The sequence below is a fragment of the Saccoglossus kowalevskii genome, chromosome 16 (assembly GCF_978046115.1).
Source record: "Saccoglossus kowalevskii chromosome 16, keSacKowa6.1, whole genome shotgun sequence".
Lineage (NCBI taxonomy): Eukaryota > Metazoa > Hemichordata > Enteropneusta > Harrimaniidae > Saccoglossus > Saccoglossus kowalevskii.
In genome coordinates, this window is record NC_140656.1 from 10448491 (window position 1) to 10469209 (window position 20719).

General features: G+C 37.0%; 2 protein-coding genes across 3 annotated transcripts; both read left to right on the forward strand.

Moving 5' to 3' along the window:
• Positions 1-561: 561 nt before the first annotated feature.
• Positions 562-7979, forward strand: LOC100367010 (transcobalamin-1-like). Of its 2 annotated transcripts, none has more exons than XM_002734094.4 (10): positions 562-693; positions 1563-1687; positions 1851-2010; positions 2163-2397; positions 2729-3024; positions 3639-3808; positions 5657-5849; positions 6361-6532; positions 6663-6784; positions 7600-7979. In XM_002734094.4, exons 1-10 carry the CDS (start codon positions 612-614, stop codon positions 7665-7667), a joined length of 1623 nt encoding a protein of 540 aa, XP_002734140.3. In that variant the 5' UTR covers positions 562-611; the 3' UTR covers positions 7668-7979. The 2 variants fall into 2 exon arrangements, with proteins under 2 accessions (XP_002734140.3, XP_085347594.1); XM_085491468.1 differs by having other exon boundaries at positions 6364-6532.
• Positions 7980-11704: 3725 nt separating this feature from the next.
• Positions 11705-19800, forward strand: LOC146733654 (cobalamin binding intrinsic factor-like). Its single transcript, XM_085491009.1, has 8 exons — positions 11705-11835; positions 14597-14825; positions 14983-15281; positions 15484-15653; positions 16269-16461; positions 16588-16774; positions 17257-17375; positions 18625-19800. Exons 1-8 carry the CDS (start codon positions 11763-11765, stop codon positions 18804-18806), a joined length of 1452 nt encoding a protein of 483 aa, XP_085347135.1. The 5' UTR covers positions 11705-11762; the 3' UTR covers positions 18807-19800.
• The last annotated feature ends 919 nt before the right edge of the window (positions 19801-20719 follow it).

A 20719-nucleotide genomic window follows, 5' to 3' on the forward strand; every position in this document is an offset into this window, starting at 1 on the left:
ACGGACCTTTGACCTTACGTATATACGTATCTGCCATATTTTTAAAGCTGTCCTATCGTCTAAATATTTTGACAAATGTTGTTATTTCAGCCATAACTACCACGACTGATAAGCAAATCAACGCATGGAAAAATGAAGGACAGAAAAATTTCCCTTGGAACAATTAAAACACAGATAGAAGTAACATGAGTGTGGCATGTATTGTCTCCCCTTTTTCATGAAACCTCCCGTGAATTGTCTACTACTTTATTTGTGAAATCTGGGTTTCCTGATAACGTGTGATATGTAAATACTAGTAATAACATCAATTATTGTTGTAAATATTGTGTTAGATCACAGTCCCTTCATCTAAATGGACTGTGGTTAGATACAACCCCCCCCCCCCCACACACACACACACATAGTTCCGTGAGTTGCAGTCTAAACAAAGATTGTAAAGCGACATGAATATATGTTTATTCTCAGGGCCGTAAAACATTCTGTACTACATCAGCCAAGAAAACGTCAAGCTTAGAGGTCAATGGTCAGACAGACAATGGGAATACGTCACAATATAGAATCATCAGATCGAGTTGAGTTGGTTATCTGCCTTAGACTGAGTTCAAGGCAACATGGCAAAACTTATTACCGTCTTCCTCGCCGCCGTTGCGATCTCTTTGAGTTTGGCTGAAACCACTGTTGAAGTTACTAGCGGTAAGTCTATGCGAAGATCACCAGTTTGCTTTTTATCAACACGTGGATTTATAACACTTTGGCCTTCGTGGTGATTGTGATTGTGATTACCGAGATAGTCATTAACTACGTGTATTGAGATCGGAAACACACCTACTTACCTAATACGTCGTTATAAGGGCGAATGTAAGGTGCCAATGGGATAGTGCTAAAAACGTTATTAAAAATGACGTCGGATATATTGACTAAAGTTGAGTACTGTAAATTTTACTGGGTTTACATTTCACTGATCTAGCATTTCAGGCATATTCAGTGGGTTTTAAATTCACGGTTTTATCGTTTAGATAATGTGTTCTATGCTAAGTTTTATATATTCACTGGGTTTTAATTTAGCACATTTTCCAGTCAACGAAATAAGCAAAATTACAACCTAGTGAATAGTTAACCCATTTACAGTATAATGGATACGGTGACACGTTAATATACATTTATTAATAGTAGCCCATATTAATTCAAAGGTCACAGTGACGATACCTACGTCCATGCCGAGTGTTATAGCTATGCTATGTATTATTGATTGAATCATGGTAATATATCGTGTAGTCGGCAGTTGCGCTGACACATTATATTGGAAGGAGCTTTATGTATATTCGACTGTGCGTGGGGATGGACAACTGTTATCATGTTTAATTTCGATTCTTTATCACAAATATTGAAATTGGATGCCCGGCACTCGACGAAACTACTTTTATTGCCTTTATTTCATACCCGGGCCACTTTGAGTATAGCGCCACCAACCGTTCATTAAATATACTACTGTGTTTTTATTGTATTTTTGTGTCCTATTTGTATATTGTTTGGCACAGATTCGATGTAGTTTATATTTTTAGATAAGCCAGCGTTAACAGTAGTGCCGAGCGACAGGGTGGTGGCTCTGAACCAAACGGCAACTTTTGAGTGCGCCGTCACTGGCAACCTCGCACCAATAAAATTCTGGCAGAAATATGGAAAACAGGTATAGTATGAACTATTAATCATAAGGTTGGACGGGTACTCATTCGGAGAGTGAAATCTTATTTGAATAATCTTGTTTCAAAGTTTAATATGAAATATGCAAATTTAATTCGGATATCTTAGTATTATTAATTGAAACTACTTTTATTTCTTGCCTCTCCAAGGGACTGCTATTTCCAGATCAAGTTGAAGGTCGGCTTGCGGTCACCGCGGAAGGGGAGTTACAGATTTCCCATGTGAGACGAGAAGATGAGGGAGACTATATTTGTACTGCCATGAGCTCGTCGTTAACATTAACAGCAAAAGCTCACCTCACAGTAATAGGTTAGTTTCCAGAGAAAAGTTCACTCAGGCTGCCGATCCCCGCAGCGTAGTGGCTGGCACAGTAATAAAGTATAATGACAAAATATAATTTACATTTACATGTGAATGTTTTCTTTCCTTTAAAATTTTTGTCTTTTTGCCCTCCTCTGCAGATTCTGAAACAAATGATGAACGACAGAGGGCACTCAACCTGGCATATACGAAGGCTTCTGAATGGTTAAAATCACAACAGAATGACCAGTGGGGCTGGGAGCACACCCCCAGTGTTATTCTCTCACTACAACTGACCAATCAGACATGGTTCAACAGAACAGATCTAGGAGTCCAAATGAACATCAAGCAACTTGAGATTGAACTATTGACATTCCTTAGCGCTCGCAAAAGGGTGTAAGTAATCCGATATTTGGATAATGGTTGCCATCAAGGTTTTGTCATATGAAAGAACAATTTTTATATTTAGTCAATTGCGCCCTATGTAGTTCATCGTGAGGAAGTATTTTCAGTGTTATGTTCTAGCTGTACACATTTACAGTGGTATTTTTTTACTGGAATATTCCAACATCAAACTCTAATCTAAGAAACAACGTACTACTATTGCCACTTTTGAAGCGATGAACGTATGGATAAACTACAATGAAAAGAACCATTTATTTAATGCAAACAAATTTAATGGGATTCATAAAAATAAATTTACATTCGTCATCTGTTGCATCCGCAGACCATCGTATGGCAGTAAGGACGAGCTAAAAGAATTATCACCCGGCCATCTTGCGTATTTCATCTTGGCTCTCCATTCTACGTGCCACAATGTCGAGGACTTTTTCGGACATGATTTGATTCGACTTCTGGAACATAAAATGCATAACTTCCCAGTCGATAACTTCAACAACCACTTCCAGTACAGTCTTGCTCTGTTGGCACTCTGTAATACTAAGTCTCTGGTTAAGCATCGGTATGTTCAAGATGTTGCAAATGGACAAGATATTCATGGCGGATATTTTTATGATGATAAAGGTGAAACATTTTACAGTTTATTTTTCGTAATGTCACCAATCGCTTGGCGAGTTTGATGTTCTTTAACTTCGCTGTCGACTTTGTCGAGTGGAGCTTATCATATGAATGATTGTCCATCGTTGTCGTCCGTGCCAACTTTTTACTTTTTCGACTTCTTCTTGAAAATTACCAGCCTAAATGCTTTGATACTAGGTGTATCTCTTAGATTTGTTAATTTCATGATATCTGTAATTCTAAATTATTAAAATTTTAATTTTGGTGAATATTTTTGTCATTTTTGGTAAAACCATTTGTCCGATTACTTTGATATTATATATATAGGTACTACATGAGGACCTCTCTCAGATTTGTTCATTTCATGATGAGATCTTCAATTCTCTAATTTTGATGAATATTTTTGACATTTTTGGTAAAAAAGTGACATTTTCGAACTGCAAGTCCGATTGCTTTGATACTATACATATTGTTCATTTTCTAATGATATTTTCAGTTCTTTAATTGAAATCTGCATTGCTAACAGCGGAGCTATCTCAGCCGAGATCCTGCTTGTTTTTTTCTTTCAAAGTAACCTCTTTTGGCAGTTTCTCTGATAATACATGTTTGTACTTTTTCAGACACTACGGCGATGGTTGTTACAGCTATGTCCTGTCTCGCCAACAGACCACAGTTTGCAAATGATACGACTGTTAATTCGACTTTACAACGAGGAATAAGTAACCTGATTAGCTGTCAACACGAGGAAGGAAGTTTCGGAAATGTACATTCCACGGCTCTGGCTTATCAAGTAATTAATTTATTGGTTTGACTTTTGTTAACTTAAAGCGCGGTAGTCGTCGCGTTGCGCATGTGCGAGATATATGGGTCTCATATAAACAAAGATGGCGACTTTGACTGTTGCGCAGATCAACGAGTACGAACTGAGACATTTCCAAGCTTTAATTAGGTAATTTTCATCTGATTGGATGGTATCGGAAAAGTCACCGGCGGTAATCAGTGCAAGGCGCGCCCAGGTCAAACCTCATACTTGGGATTTCCATTTGAAGAGCGCATTGGATTGTGGGAAAATCAATGTTTATCAACACAAATGTCGCACATGCGCAGCGCGACGACCACCGCGCTTTGATATAGTACTCTAAAATATAAAAAAAAATACCCAGCATTTAATTATTTTGCAATAAATTCTACTCCAAGGCAATACAAGGATTCTGAAAAAGCTGGGGTCACCAGCATAATTTTCGGAAAATTGATGGTTGTATTTTAGTGAATAGTTGCCATTTTAGCAGTATTATAACTATCTTTATTAACTATAACTTTTACTATAGATTCCTATGACATATCTCAAATTATAGACTGGTAACATCGGGTGATGGTATACTTTATGTTGTCCCGAATTTGTTCAGAAATCTGGGTTTAAAAACTGTCAATGGAGTTATAAAAACAACGATTTTTGAAAAATATTAGGTCAAATTTCTCAAAAAACTGTAACACACAAAATAATGCTATTTCTTTATGCCATGGGACAATATCTCTATGATTTTCCACAATAGACTAATGGACATTGTCATGCGATTTATGACCAACACTCTCAAACAGTTTGTGTTGGCTTCTACTTTAAGGCACCTTTATTGATTTGATGTTCTGAATACAAATTGTTTTGGGGATTCGTCATTAAAAACCCTTTGCCGTCTTTTGCCAAAATAGACGGCAATCTTTTGCCAAAATAACTGCAAGACATTTTTGAAAACAAAAACGGGAAAATTACAGATAAAAATAACAAAAAAAATGTCTCGGAATTTCAGGTCCTTTTAACAATTAAGGTTAATCAAAGAGTTGTAAACTAGCTAAAGTCTCAATAAACATGATTACAGAATCCCACACTACTTGAGAGTTGGCACTTGGTCCACATTATACATATTGTGTTCGAATAATTCCCACATCACAAAGTACCTCAGGACAATCAAGTCTAGGCAGGATTTGAGGCACATGCAAGCCGAGTTCTTCTCGTTTGTAAATCAGTTGAGAATCAACACAACTGTTAAAAGGATGTTTAAAATAACCCTTTCATATCTGATTCTGATCAGTAGAATCGCAAGATAATATGCCCTTATGCAAATGTATAATATCTAAATCCAGAATGTCCAAACTTGAATTTATTCATGGTGACACCCTTAATGTTGTAGTCACATTTTAACGTCAAATGGCGTTTCGTTTCAATTATCCCGAGAGAAAGAAATCCATGCTATTTCCAGAAATTGTAAGTATCTAAGTATATATAAGTGCTCACATTAAAGACCACAGATATGCTAAAACCAAAGAGATCGACATCAAGGAATTCCCAAACGTCAAATCCAGCCGAACACTGTTCTGCATACAAAGTACTAATACCCAAATAAGCTTGGTTAACTCCAAATCTGACAAACAAATTCAATCATATCATTTGAAGAAAAGATTCACCACTCTTTAAAACCTAGTTGTTACACAGCTGGCCTTCTTTACCGGCGCCACCGTGTCTGAATAGTTGTCATTCACAAGCCTAACAATGTTAATTAACAATGTTAATTGTATGTCATCAATGCCGATGCTTCCCATATATGTATCATGTATAACCTGTGTTTCCATCTTTTTTATCTAGGCTCTGGTAGCAGCCAGGGTACCCCCTTCTAAATGGCAACCCGACGATGTCCTCAGTAGTATCCTGGCTGAACAAGAAGACGACGGTTCTTTTAATGGCCACCTGATGACAACTATGCAGGTATTGCCATCGCTGGTCGGTAAACACTACAGTGACATCAACACTGAAATGTGCAATATAAAAGAGCAAAAAGGTAAACGCACAGTTGCTGTTTGACAGACAGAACTTGCCAATTAAATATGGAATATTGAAGTACCTTGTTGTTGAACACCAATTAAGAATAGATACAAGTATACTCGAACTATTTCTTTATATTAACATAATTGATTGCAATTTGTGTTCAAATGAATTGACCGAGATTTATTGATCAGAAGACACTACTCGGCATTTACTTTACTTAAAGTTCTCGGGGGGAATCAACGTAAAGCTTTCAGGGAATAACCATGTCACATCTACAAGAATATTATTTTACATACATACATACATACAATTCCTAGGAAAATCGTACAAGCTTCTCCCCGGCCGCGAAATAAATTTACATATATACTGTTTTCGATAATGTACATACCCAAGCCTGAGTTTTCTCATCCAATACAATCGTGCTAATGTAGGTTCCCATACTATATATTAATTTACAACCATAGTGACGTCACACGTCACATTTGTTTCAACCTATCATGTTATTGTTTTGTTTTTCTTTTTAGAAGAACAGGATGCCATTAAGTTGCACAATCCAAACTCTAGTGAAGACACTATCACCGTTAATATAACGGTGATTGATGCTGTTAATAATGGCAACACATTGGCTTCGTACAGCGTGAATGCGCCTCCAAAAACCAGTCTATATAGTATCATGGAGGGTATTACAGATCTCACGTATGTACAGCTGCTAAGGACTAATTACTAATCAATCAATAACAATATTTTTATCAATATTATTTCGGTTTTATTTTTGACTCTTTAATTATTTATAGATAAATGACTTTATTATTTTTATCCGTTTTAGTTTTGAAGCAACCGATAGTGCATGGGGTCACTATATTCAATCAATGTTTGGTATCCGAAGCGACAACGTGAAACAAACTTACTGGGCCATTTACAAAAATTACTTGGAAACACTGGCAGTTGGTAAGTTTGTTTTTGGTAAACAACACCGCTATGTATAAAAGCGTGTGTGTATACCATAATGGTATATATATTGCAAAAGGCTTGTGTTCTTTTATATGGAGATGGTGAACAAAATCTCTCTCAATTTGTGAACATGTATATTGTACATTGGATTTAACAAACATTGCACCTTGGTTGAGAATGTGCAACTTTAGCCAACGTCTGGCGCTGACGAGGAGATGTTCTTCATGAATTATTGAAAAAGGTTGCCCAAGAATGGGGTTTGAATCCGCAACTTCTATAAATAGAAGCCATGAATCAACATATCACAATCGACAAAGTCAATCCAAGACGACATGTGGTTCGTGTGAAGCTCGAAATATGCCACTATTTTATTATTACCATTACTACTATTATTATGGTTTTGAATTATCTATGGCAAATCGTTTGGCTGATCCTTTTTCGTTTATGCAAATTAAGTGCAGGTCAACAATGCAGCAAGACCAGTCGAGCAGCCAGCAGCCAACAGTTAACTATACATCTTGTCTGTTGTAATATAAGCCATACGATTCCATACACGACAATGAGGTTTTTAATTGTAAACTTGCTTGTAAAATGATGTTTGAAATGACCCTTTCAGCCCTGATTGTAAGCGTACCAATACCTATTCCTATAATGCATTGCGGCGAAACTGCATATTTCGTCGGTAGTCGTATATTGTTTGTGAAACGATACAATCTATTTAAATCTATCGAACTATGTTGAGTAAATATTACCATCTATCAGGGTTTCGACCTACTCACCCCTTTTTTTTATTTTATCGTTATTTTCTGTAGGAGTGGACGATTATTACCCTGAAGATGGTGATCACGTGATCTTCAAGTTCGTCAATTACGGGAATTAGTGATTAGTCTTACATTCCGCTTGGACTGATATTCTCAATTTATTTACTTCAATTGTTCGAAAAGAAGCGAAAAAAATACAAAGTAAATTTGATGACCATATATTTTTATCTAGCTTTTGTGAACAGCGACACAGACTAAAACGATGTTGTCAAGGAAATCAAAATAAGCTTAATCACAATGGCGGGAACTTGTTTTGCCAAGCTAATGGTGATCTGAAGCGATGGACCATGAGAGTTGTATTTTTTCACATGTTCTTTCAGTGATTGTCATATATATATATATCTAGATGGAATAAATTAAGTTAGAAATAACATCATACCAACCAATTTCATATGTTCATGAAGACAAAATAACATTAAATAACTGAGTATATTACAATATATTGTCAAATTAGTAAATAATAGATGATGGATATTAAAGCGTTCAGGTTTGGTGTCGCACTACAATAGACCGTTTGCGAGTTTCTGTGTTCGAGCACGGCATAAATATCCGCCATTTTGTATTCCTTATTTCTAGATGGTTGCTAAGAAACCGGACTGTAATCTTCCGAGTATCTATTTATTATAAAAAAAACGATGCTGCAGAATCACTTATGAGAAAAAAAACATCATTGTGTCAACACAGGTGGCGCTATTCAGCACAGACGGTTGGTTTGCGGCGATCTGCGTGTCAATGAGAAAAACATAGATATTATTTCTTGTAATTTGATTAATTGATAACTTGATAATCTGTTAGTAAACTAGCAAACACGGACTGGACAACTTTCTAATCTTATCGCAAATAAGAGTCACTCATTGTATTTCCCCTCTGGTTACCAATCTTCGTGTTTTTCATTTCTAGTGTAACCATAAATGTAAAATATCACCCTTCCTGATTGATACAACCGTTAAATAAAAGCACTAAAATTCACATCGAAACTTGTTGAAAATAATTCTGGCTCCGATTTAGGTATATTGGGTTAGTCTGAGAATGGAATGGAATTTCTAAAAAAAAAAGACAATAAATGTATGAAAAATAAAGTACCAACTATAAACATTTCCGTCGTTTTAGAAACGTCAAATTCGGATAAAAATGTTAAATAAAATCAGTCCAAATCTTGCCGGGCCTAATCTTCTCTTTGTTCAGTGTGTGTATGACTTGAACTGTGATAAAAAACACTCTCTTAGCGATATTTGGTCAGAGGATGTCAAGTATGCCAGGAAATAAAAGTTAAAATATTAGCAAAATCAAAATTTCGAATATGCCAGGCGAAACTCTTATAAATCTTGAATCAAGTGACCAATCGAAACGGGAATCAAACATCGATACCTCAAATTTAGTATGATTATCACACAAATATTTAATCACACTGGTGTTTATAGTATGTCAAATGGGAATTCGTGAATGCCGAATCCGGAGTTATTCCGTGCACTCCTCTGTGAATAGTCACGCCAAGTGTACAGCGTGCTAACATATACGGGGCCGTGGTATGCAGAATTCTGTCCTGTAATTGATACCATCACAATATGTTTATATGGCGAGATGTATTTAACTCGACCGTATACCCAGAATGCATTACATTTAGAAACGGATACACATATTTCCTTCTGTACCCCCAACCCTAACCCTACTCTTACATTCCGGCGCTCCCAATTTAATTGGGGATTAAATTGTTCAATTGTATACTAGTATGCCCCTAGATAATCAATACTTATCTAGAGTAGCATATGTAATTGAAGGGGGTGGGTGGGAGTGAGGGTTAAAGTTAGAGTTAAGGTTGGGGTGTGTACAAAAGGAACTCTTTTTTCGAAAAGTAATTCTCCAGGTTGTATTTAAAGATACAATATGGACGAAAACATATATCAAATTATGATATATCGTAAACTTTTGCAGGACATACAAAAGTGCCAGTTAGATGAAAAAATAAAATCATTAATACGCATGCGCTGTGATTGTTACTGTACGTACCAAAACAACCAGTGCGCATGCGTACTAAAAAGTTTCATTGTTTCATCGAACAAATACTGAACAATGTACTAGAACAGCGTCAATGAACTCATCAACATATAGTATTAACAACAATACTCAAAAGTACGTATTCGCGTCTACTGCGTAACATTGCATTTTAAGGCAGTGACTGAGGCGAACACACCTGACAAGGCGTAGTATTGCTGTCAGCAGTACGAATATTTTCGTTTTCATTATTAAAATGTCTTCCTCATTTACAAGTAATCGTGTATCCACCTCCGATCATTTCCCTATAGTAAGAAACAGATTGACCCCAATCCCCTGCGGAATTACAACAAGCGAAACTGGACCAGACTTTAAATTCTGTTAGGGGGCTTGACTTTTAGTTTTATGGGAGGCAGGAGACCGGGTGGGATATCATCGAGAACGTTCACGTAGTTAACTCACCTACCACCTACGACCGATACCCACGTAGACCACACGTAGTGTGCTAACGCCCTTTATCGGTTGGCGGGTATTCTATTATTGTATAAAATCGTCTTTTGAGCAGGTACAGTGAATAGCAGAAAGATGTACCCGATGATCATCTTTCATTCAAATTGAAATATTCAATAGTGATTGAACCGAGAGCTCCACATTGTCTTGCACATTGGATGATGTTGAACTAACTCATTAATATTAATTATGATGTCGTCATATCGTTTCTAGATTTGTCAATTTGAATTCATTCTACCAGTCATTTTAATTTATAAAAAACTATATTTATAAAATGTTCATATCGACCACAGCTTTGTGCCTTTCAATGTATATGCTTTTTCCATTTGTGACGAGTCTGTTTCGTTTTTTGGTTTTGTTTGGGACAACGCTGCTATTGTCGACTTGTTCTGAAAACTGGTTTGCAAATTGTAACGATGCTTATTGTCGGTGACCTCATACGAAAGTGTTAAAGCGGGAGGGTCGTCACCTGCGCACGCGCGGGAATTGAGTTCCAAGCGACGATAACAACACACGTTAAAACGCAAAGGTTCATGGTTAGACGCTTGTTTGTAAACAATGACAGGCTATAGCTGTCTGACGTATGCGCAGGTGAAGACTCCCCCGCTTTAAATGAGAAATATGTCTTGTGTGTTTCTGAGAAATTTGCTAACTTTCAGCTGATATTATGGTATCAGTGTGAGATGGAATCATTGTGTTGTTTGCAATAATGTTGCTGCATATTTTTCACATACTACAATGTTACTGCTCGGTACTAAGCACGTCCAAATAACAACTAATTCATCTCAAATAATTCGTGTTTATAACTTTGTGCACAATATATTATCAGTATTTGAATAAGCTTACACGTCACGTCTTGAATTTTCAAGGTGTAATGTTCCAGCTAACTGCATCTATATGATACAATATACCCGGAACTGTAACCAAGGAACTCAGCATGTTTGAAATTGTAATATTTGTAACGACGAATTTGATTGAGCCACAACTTTACTATGACGAGAACTTCTCGTTCGCACCTGACGATAAAACAGCAGCGTTTTCGCTGATACTAAAAAAAAACTTACGGGCAAAGTTGTCACAGCAGATCGCGAGCTAATTTTGACCAGTAAGCGATTTGTTTATCAGAAATTTGCATTCGGTTGGCAAAAATGTAAACAACTGACGTCATAGAGCAACGGCCTATAAGTGAGAAGGGTATATGCTCTGCATAGGTATATTAGTGGTGAAAGTGCGGAGGTGAAAATTAAACAGAACAGTGCGGACGATACAGTTTTCACCTCCACATGACCCATTCTTCACGTCTGCACGACCCATTCACCACGTCTGCACGACCCATTTTTCACGTCTGCACTACCCATTCTTCACGTCTGCACGACCCATTTTCGCCAACACACAACCACTTTTCTCATAATGCGTTCTACATTAAATAAATGGCGAAAGTGATAACAATGCCAGTATATGAACGAGGAAGTGGAATTGCCTATATTTTAAAAGTAAAAGTGTTATGAGCATTCTATATTTATCCGAGCCTTCCAAGAACCATTACGTCATATCCGTCTTATCCGACTGAGTCAATATCAGCATAGCTACTCATAGTCACAACGCAGTCAGGCAACCTAGTGTGAGTGCGCAGTTATATTCGATAACAAGACATGATGGCTGGACAATTTACCGTTTTCCTTCTGATAACTCTCGGTTCCTTGAACGTTGCAGAGAAGGTTTGTGGTAAGTCTGGTCGATATGTGATAATGTTAGTGTTTGAGTAACAGTCAGTTTAGTCAGAAGTATAAACAATTTAGTGTATATATGCAAAGTCTGTTCCGTTACATACATATGATGGCCAAAATAGGCTCCGCCACGATTGGATTCAAATAGCCGCAAATTCTTGTACACAAATCACAATACAACAACGATCACTTCATGCAGTAATTACTGAGCATAGCGCTTGCTTTGAACACAATACTCAACAAAGTTTTACAATGTGACGTCATATTATCGATTTTTTGCCAACCAGTATAGGCTACATCGCAATACCAAATTAAAGTACACTGTGGGATAGTTATGTCAGATTGCACGAGCGGGCACGCTTTGTGATTGACGGAGTTGCATTTGATTCGGTCAGAACTATTCCACAGTACAATATCAATAGCGATATGGTCTATGCGAATGCTTACCAGTGCCACTCACTGATCAACAATAGCTCACAGCTGCCGTGACAACATTGCCCATTCGTTGTTTTACTGGGAGGAGCACGTACATGTTTACGCAATAACAACAGCAGCAGTAAACAACGCTGTTATTTTTGTTCTTGTTGTTCATGCCAATAATGCAACCACTGCTCACACTCTCTGTAAGCGTGGATGTACCAATACAACTTGTATTTTTCTATCGCCCCCTCGAAAAAATGTTGGGGGGCGTCGCAACTCCAAAATCAAGCTGAAACCCTTTGTGTCAGCAACATTAACCCCTCAAAATGCAGGAAATAGCGTTTTCGAGGGTCTAGGTTTTAAGGGGGAACATGCCACCAGCCACCTTAGTAAGGCCGCGTCTTCTGCGCAAGTTTGGTTAGCAGATCTCGCCCCATGCAACATTTCGTTCCGCCGCCCCTGTTTTGCCAACGCTTTCAACAACCACATGACACATGGGAAGCTGACTGTGGCATGACACCATTTGTACTGTTATAATCTTGTGAAATACGTCAATATCACCAGTTTGTATCAAGAGCCTTTATTTTGGTAACATCAAAAGCGACAGAGACAGGTTACAGGTGTACTGACACGTCATAAGTTCTCTCTGTACTTACTCTCACGTTCAGTAAATTTCCGCATATATACTCAAGCGTGTGACCCAATCTACGTGTGATTTTAGAGTATTTACTGACCCATGACAGCTGCGTCAAGCAGAGTGAGCAAGTTCCCTTTCATCCTCAATTCCGTTGTCGATGGTGGGCGTTCCCTGGAAACCCAACTCAGAATAGCCCATCCTTATTCCGTGGAAACTGACATTATTTACATAAGCATACACTCGTAAATCTCTTCGCAGGCAAACCATTATTAACCAAAGTTCTGTTGACAATTCAATGTTCGGTTGTTTACCAAATCAACAAGAACTTAACGAATTAAAAATTGTACTTTTTTTTCAACCAATTGCATGTATATATATATATAGTAAGGTTTCAATTTCAGTCACCAACTCAACTAAAGTTTTTGAGTTGAATTATTGAAATTATTATTTTTATTCACTTTGTGTTGCTTCGATTTGTTTTTCAGGATGATGATAATGTTGATTACTAATCAAATATTGTTTGCAGAGAAACACTTTTGTTGTATGTATTGCCGTGTTTTAAATGCACGAACATCCGATCACTTAATGTAGTCGTTGACTCCCACTCAGGTGTCAAATTTCATGCGACTGATTAATAGCTCAGCAGGTCACATATCAAAACAACAACGGACTTTTCTTGCGCAGCATCTCCCAGTCGTATGTACATCCGGGTATATAAGGGTCAGCTAATACTGTTTAACCAGCAAGTCAGTGACCCGAAACTATTCCAGTGACAGCAAGCAGTTACATTCCATTGTATATTCTAATGAATGTTGCATTTCAAGTCGCCAGTAGGTTGCACTCATTGAGAGTACAATCACAACGTATCATAAATCTAACAAAAGGTTCATCCACGACTCCACAAAAGAAGAAACATCGAATTTAAGCGGGGGAGTCCTCACCTGCGCATGCGTCAGATGGCCATAGCGTGTCATTGTTTACAAACAAGAGTCTACCCATGAGCCTTTGCGTTTTTTAGCGTGTATTGTTATCGCTTGGGACTCAATTCCAGCGCGCGCGTGCGCAGGTGACGACCCTTCCGCTTTAAATGAATGCTCGCTTCATAGCCAACAACTTCGCGAACGAAACAACAATATCACGAGTAAGAGCAGACCGTGCGACCGGTGGTGGAGTGTGTATGTTGAATCCACGGTGAGACAAGCGACTACAACTACTTCATAAGCGCTTTTTACCTAGAAATCCACACATGGGTGCTATGCTCTGGCTTCCACCGCAACACATCATGCGGAATTTATTTGACTTTTTAAACGTGAAGCGCGGGAATTGAGTTCCAAGCGACGATAACAACACACGATGAAAACGCAAAAAACTCATGGGTAGACGCTTGTTTGTAAACAACGACACGCTATGGCCGTTTGCCACAAGCATGAAACTATTCATCATTACGATTGGCATAGCCCTGTACTGTACTTTGTACTAACACAGAGCGAATCTGTATGGCATATCGACATCCAACATACATCCAATAAAGAACAAACATTTAACGAAAAAAATGGCCGCTAGTCGGTTAATTTGAATCGTATCAAATTTTGTTGTTCTTGAATAATAATAGTATTTGATTTATAGGTCACTTTTTCAATATCGATACAATCGAATTTTTTGGCTTATAATATTCATTTTACTAGTTCCGTTCACCTTGCAGGTCCTGATACCAGTGATGAATTGAACCGATTGGCTGTGAATGCTTATAAGAATGCCTCGCTCTGGTTACAATCACAACAAAACGACCAATGGGGATGGGATGACACATCGACCATTGTTCTGGTATTGCAATTGACCAATGACAATTGGTTTAACAGAGAGAATTTGGAAAGTCAATTAAATGTTAAACAACTTGAGATTGAAATGCTTTCTCATCTCCGGATGTGTATGTGAGTATGCTTAATATTTAGCAATACACAGCGAACTTTCAAACCATTGAAATAACACGCACATATTGAGTTTCAATTTAAATCTATTGCACGGAAAGCTATAAAAAACACAACATAAGTAGTAGATCCTAAAGTGAAAGTACCAATTGTCTTCCAGGTACAATAGTACGAGCGGTGCCGAACAATCCACCGATCTGCCGGCTGGAAATCTTGCCTACTACGTTCTGGCTCTTTATTCCACCTGCCACGATGTCTCCGATTTTTACGGTCATGATTTACTTCAACTTCTGAAACAGAAAATGCACAATTTCCCAGTTGAGAGCTTCAGCAATCCATTTCAATACAGCCTAGCACTGTTGGCTCTTTGCAATGCCGAGTCGTATATCGACAGTTCCTTTGTTAATATGTTTAAAGGACTACAGGATGATGACGGCAGCTATTTCTATGGTGACGTAGGTAAGATGTTATTACTAATAACAATATTGCTATAATATATTTAAATGGTTAGATTATTCACAAAAAAACCATTTCTAGATGTTCTTCGTCGATCTCCACTTTCCTGGAATGAACGTAACAGTCCATGTATGTAACAATTTTTACCCGACATTATATATTTTAAAAACATTAAAAATATTATATGAATTGTTATTTTCTGCAGATACAACAGCAATGGCCGCCATGGCTTTGACGTGTATGTCGCATATGCCACAGTTTGTGAATGATGCAACTATAAATGCAACACTAGATGGATGTGTCGATTATCTACGCAGTCGTCAAGAGCCAAGTGGTAATTATGCAAATATATTTGCATCAGCTTTGTCTGATCAGGTAAATTACTACACATGTACATTGCATATACTATAGCTAGCAGTGGCATTAGTGTATTGGAGTAAATCTATTGCTACTACTATTATATACCAGTAAAACAGTTCTGAAAATGTAAAAACAGTAAAAACATACTTTGTGATAAAAAAAGTTCTAAAATGATAATAAATATCTGAAAGCATGAGACAGCAATAATCAGAACAATAACATGGAACTGCAAAATATTTTTTGAATGTCCTGTATGTAGTACTTTATATATAGTGGTATTTTTGAAAATGTTATATGTTTTTTCATTGAGTTATAAATTCGATATTAAACGTCAAAAATACATTCACCAAATTAAAGTTCAATATCTGAATGTTCAATGTGCGTTTCGTAGGTTTTCATACAATAATTTCTTGTTAATGGCAGGTATTTGATTATAGATTTAGTTTGCGACGCTAAGGTTATTGAATGTTCGAAATAACATTTAGGAATCTACAAAAAACTTAAGTATGTGTATTTTGCATGTGCGGACCAACTAAATCCAACACATGTAATTAAGTAAACCTATGTCTTAAAGAATTCTTTTGATTTGACATAAAGCAAAATAAACATTTCCTGAATGTGATCTTTCAGGCTTTCACAGCTGCTGGGATACCTTCCTCTGAATGGCAGTGTGAAAACCTTATTCGTAGTATCCTGGCTGAGCAAGACGACGACGGTTCTTTTAATGGCCACCTGATGACAACTATGCAGGTATTGCCATCGCTGGTCGGCAAACACTACAGTGAAATCAACACTGAAATGTGCAATATTACATCGAACAAAGGTAAGACATACACGTCTGGCGGTGATGACACTAATGTAGTCTTCACCATGACATAAATCACTTATTGTCTCACTCGTAAGAATGTTCTATATTCCTAAAATCGTATTTATCTCTGTATAATCTTAGACAAGCAAGACATCATTCAGCTGTTTTGGGAAAATGTCGGCGGAGACTTAATTTCGGTGTCTATAACTGTTATTGATACCATCAACTATGACCAGGTATTAGGGAAGTTCAACGTCTATGTATCCCCTGGGAATAATCTGTATAGCATTATGATTGCTCTAGAGGCGTCCACTGACGGGGAATTCAAGTAAGTGTTTGATATACCTATACGTCTACTCATATTTTTGGTTCTCTGCGAGATCCCGCGTTATGCCTGACATCGAACGTAAAACCAGGACAAACAATACAATACATCGCGTGGGATTCAGCACACGCAAAACTATTTCTTGGGTATTTCCACGCTAAATAATGATGATTTGATGATGGTCAGTTTTGATGAATTATAGTAGTATATTTCAACGCCACATTCCTTCCTGAATGTTAGTCAAATCGACATTGAACTATAAAAAGAGAAATTCAATTTCAAAATCAAATCATTCGTACCGCGCCTTTTACGTAATACGCGATATCACGCTGTGAACGGAGCCACCACCTATTGTGTAACATGTCTTTGCTTTTATGGTAAATTTTTTGAAGCATCTCGGATAATTTTGAAAGAGTGCTAGTATATGTTGTGTAAAACAATGTGATAAAACTACATGTTCTGAAGTTCTACTTTTCGTATTCAAGTTTTATTGCTGAGGACTCTGCATGGGGTCACTATATCACTTCAATGTATGGCATTCAAAGCAGTACTGTGGATGAAACATACTGGGCCATTTACAACTACACGCAACCATTGGCAGTCGGTGAGTTTAATTTATATAAGTCCAAGTCGAGAACAACTGAACACTATATTGTTCATTGTGACATAAAATATAGTGCTATACTATCCTCAAGATCTGTGAAGTAGTGAGAGTGTTGCATAAATAGGTTTGCCGCCAAATGTAAGTGTGTAACTTGCTCATAGGAGAGAAAAATTCGTATGTGATCACTAATTGGCACTATGAGGGTTTCTAAGCCTCTAAATACGGTTTGTTGTGCATAGGTAGAAAATATCCATATTTGTGCATTGAATTGAAAAGCGCTCGCTCCTAGATGGATTTCAGAACAGTTACATTCAAGTAGAGCATGTGTTAGTATGTGTCAATGCTTCTGCGAGGTACATTCAATAGTGCTCCAATACAAGAGTAAGTCGTGTAACTGGTTCAATCAGTTTTACTAACTGGTTGGTAATTAGCTAAAACATTGTAATACTAGCCACCATAGGTAAAACTAGCTCACCCGTGATAGATGCACTGTTATATAATAGCTTTTACAATGCTGTTGATGTTCACGATTTCTTGACATGGAATGCAAGCTAGAAGTAACATACCCAACCATGGATCGTATTACATATGGGAAATTGATAAGTCCAATTACAAGAACGCAAAATCCAACCCAAAATTCCACAAGAACAAATTAGTTAACTAGTGTAAACAATGCGGGCTTCGTCTATCAGGGGTTGTTATGGGTGGATGGTTCGTCAGGTTGAATATACGGGAAGTGGTTGTAACGGGGAATGGGTAACTCGCAAGGCAGTGAGTGGTACACTAGGATCGCTCGACACTTATACGCACCATTCAATCATAAGGACACCAGTAATATAGTATATCCAGATATTTATTACAACTACAATCGTCACCATACGCCCCCGGTCCTCTTCTCACTTAATACGCTAGAACCCCCCATTTCGTTATAAACGACAGTGTTAATCGTTCAACCAATAGTCTAAATACTTTGCATGCGTTGTCATGACGGCATGTGGACTCCGCCAGTGAGGGCGTCGCCCCATAGCATCGTCATGACAACATCAATGCAACTTGGTGACACTAGTTACATTTTAATGTCCACATTTTCAAAAGATCAGTGTTACAGCAAAATCTCAAAGATAATAGCTCACGTCACAAATCTGAATTCCAGATAAAGCAAAGTTTGGACAGTTTGTACCTGTTATTTTTTTCGCTTATGTTGTTATATATATTACATGATCATTGTCTTTTTTTCTTTTTTATCCAGGCGTGGATGACTACTACCCCAACAATGATGATAATATCATCTTCAAATTCACCAGCTATGCTGCGGTAGATGCAACTGATGACACAGTGGAGAGTGGCAGCCAGCAAAAGAACCTGCAATCATTAGTATTGGTGATTTTATTCTCACTTGGAGAACTCTTCTTCAGATGGTACAACTTTTAAGTCAAAGACCACTTCATTTAATCAATATCATCAGATTTGTTCTTTTATCCAGCAACCACATTTGTGCTAATTTTAACTTTCTTTAATCTAATATACATTTCACAAGAATTATGGGCATAAGGATACTATCATTTACACTTACCAAATATATACTTTTTTGCAACATAGACTAGGTAATATAATGTATTCAATCAGACACGTATACATTTCTCGAATTTGGGTAATCAACATTATTACCAACATATTCATGATGCCAGCGCATGTATATTTTCATTGAATATTATTGATGTCTTTGATATAATCCAAATATGTAGTTAAATTCATACATTATCTAGTATAGTGGCAGAAAAGGCCACAATTAGTTTCAGTGTGACAGTCTGAAAGCAGTGGCAGATGTTGAACTCTTATTTACACGGTGATACAGTTGCTAGAATATACAATGATCAATGAATGTGAGTGAATTTGAGTAGTTTGATTGAAAATACAGTGGACAAAATATATATTTTCGTGAAGACTATATTTTATACAAAACTAATAATTACAAATCTTATTATTAAAAATTGCAGTAGTTGTAGCATGAATTGACCATGTTATTGACGATTGAAAATACAGTGGACAAAATATATATTTTCGTGAAGACTATATTTCATACATAATTACAATAATTACAAATCTTATTATTAAAAATTGATATATAGCTACAATTTATGGAATTGATGAGCAATTGTCAACTGAATGTATATACTTCGACATAGCAGGTCTTTAAGGATTCAATGACAGCATAATTTCGTGTATCTTTTACAAATAATAATAATAATTGTATCATTTAGTTGTTTTCCCTGCTTTTGAAGGTTAACAGTTCATTTTATATGCATTCATATTATATTTATTCCAGATACAGATTTTGAAATTATGCTTATTTTTGATCGACCAGCATTTAAACTTGGAATTTACAAATAAAGATAATCATAACAATTCAATTGAGTTTCAACAATATGTTGGTCACAGTAATCATTATTTAAAATATTCTTACATGGCAAACGTCCTCTGAAAGATTGTAATCTAATCCGTAAAAAATATCATTTGTATTACTTATATAGATTAAAATACTAAAAGTATTATATACGAATAATACAAAATATTGTATTTTCAGCTGAATTTGAAAGGTGCTAGGCGCTAGAAGTACCTATCCAAACCCAGCCATTTAAGGGCGTCAAAACTTATTGCAATTCATCTGGTGCACCACCATTAACAAATATCAGGTTAGACGAATTGGCTCAGACTCTGTGAGTCTTTACTATTTGTGGACGATAAAGCAGTTTGTTTCACAGCCTTACCAAGCCATGTGAGTACCAACCAGGGCTGATATTGTATTACGTGAATAATATGCCAAAAATGATTTCCTCTTCAACTGTGGTCATTGCTGTGTAGCGAGAGGTTCTACTGTTATGTGTATGTGTGATACATTTGCGTGCAAGATTACAATCTATGTGATCCGTGCATTCCTTTGTGTTGGATTCCTAGTCCCTAGACCAACCACTACTGTAACAAGAGTTATGTATTTGAGCATCATCCTGATGACTAAAAGTCACTGCCAATGCCAGATTAATAAGAACATGTGCTCTTACAAATACTACAAAAGCTGAACTATGAGCATGACCCTCACCGTATTGTCAAAGGTCCCCTTTGGTTGGATTAAGGTAGAAAAAAACTAGTTAACTTCTATTTGCAGGTAAGTGCATTGCCTGTATTGGCAAGTAACACCCCCTATACTGGATTATTTTGTATATAGGTTTCCCCACACATGAGTTTTGTTGACGCCTTGCTCGCTCTCTGAGAGGTTCAGCTGAGATGTCAGTTTGTTACTATATTTATGTTTTCTGTGGGAGAGACATGTTATGTAAATAACCACC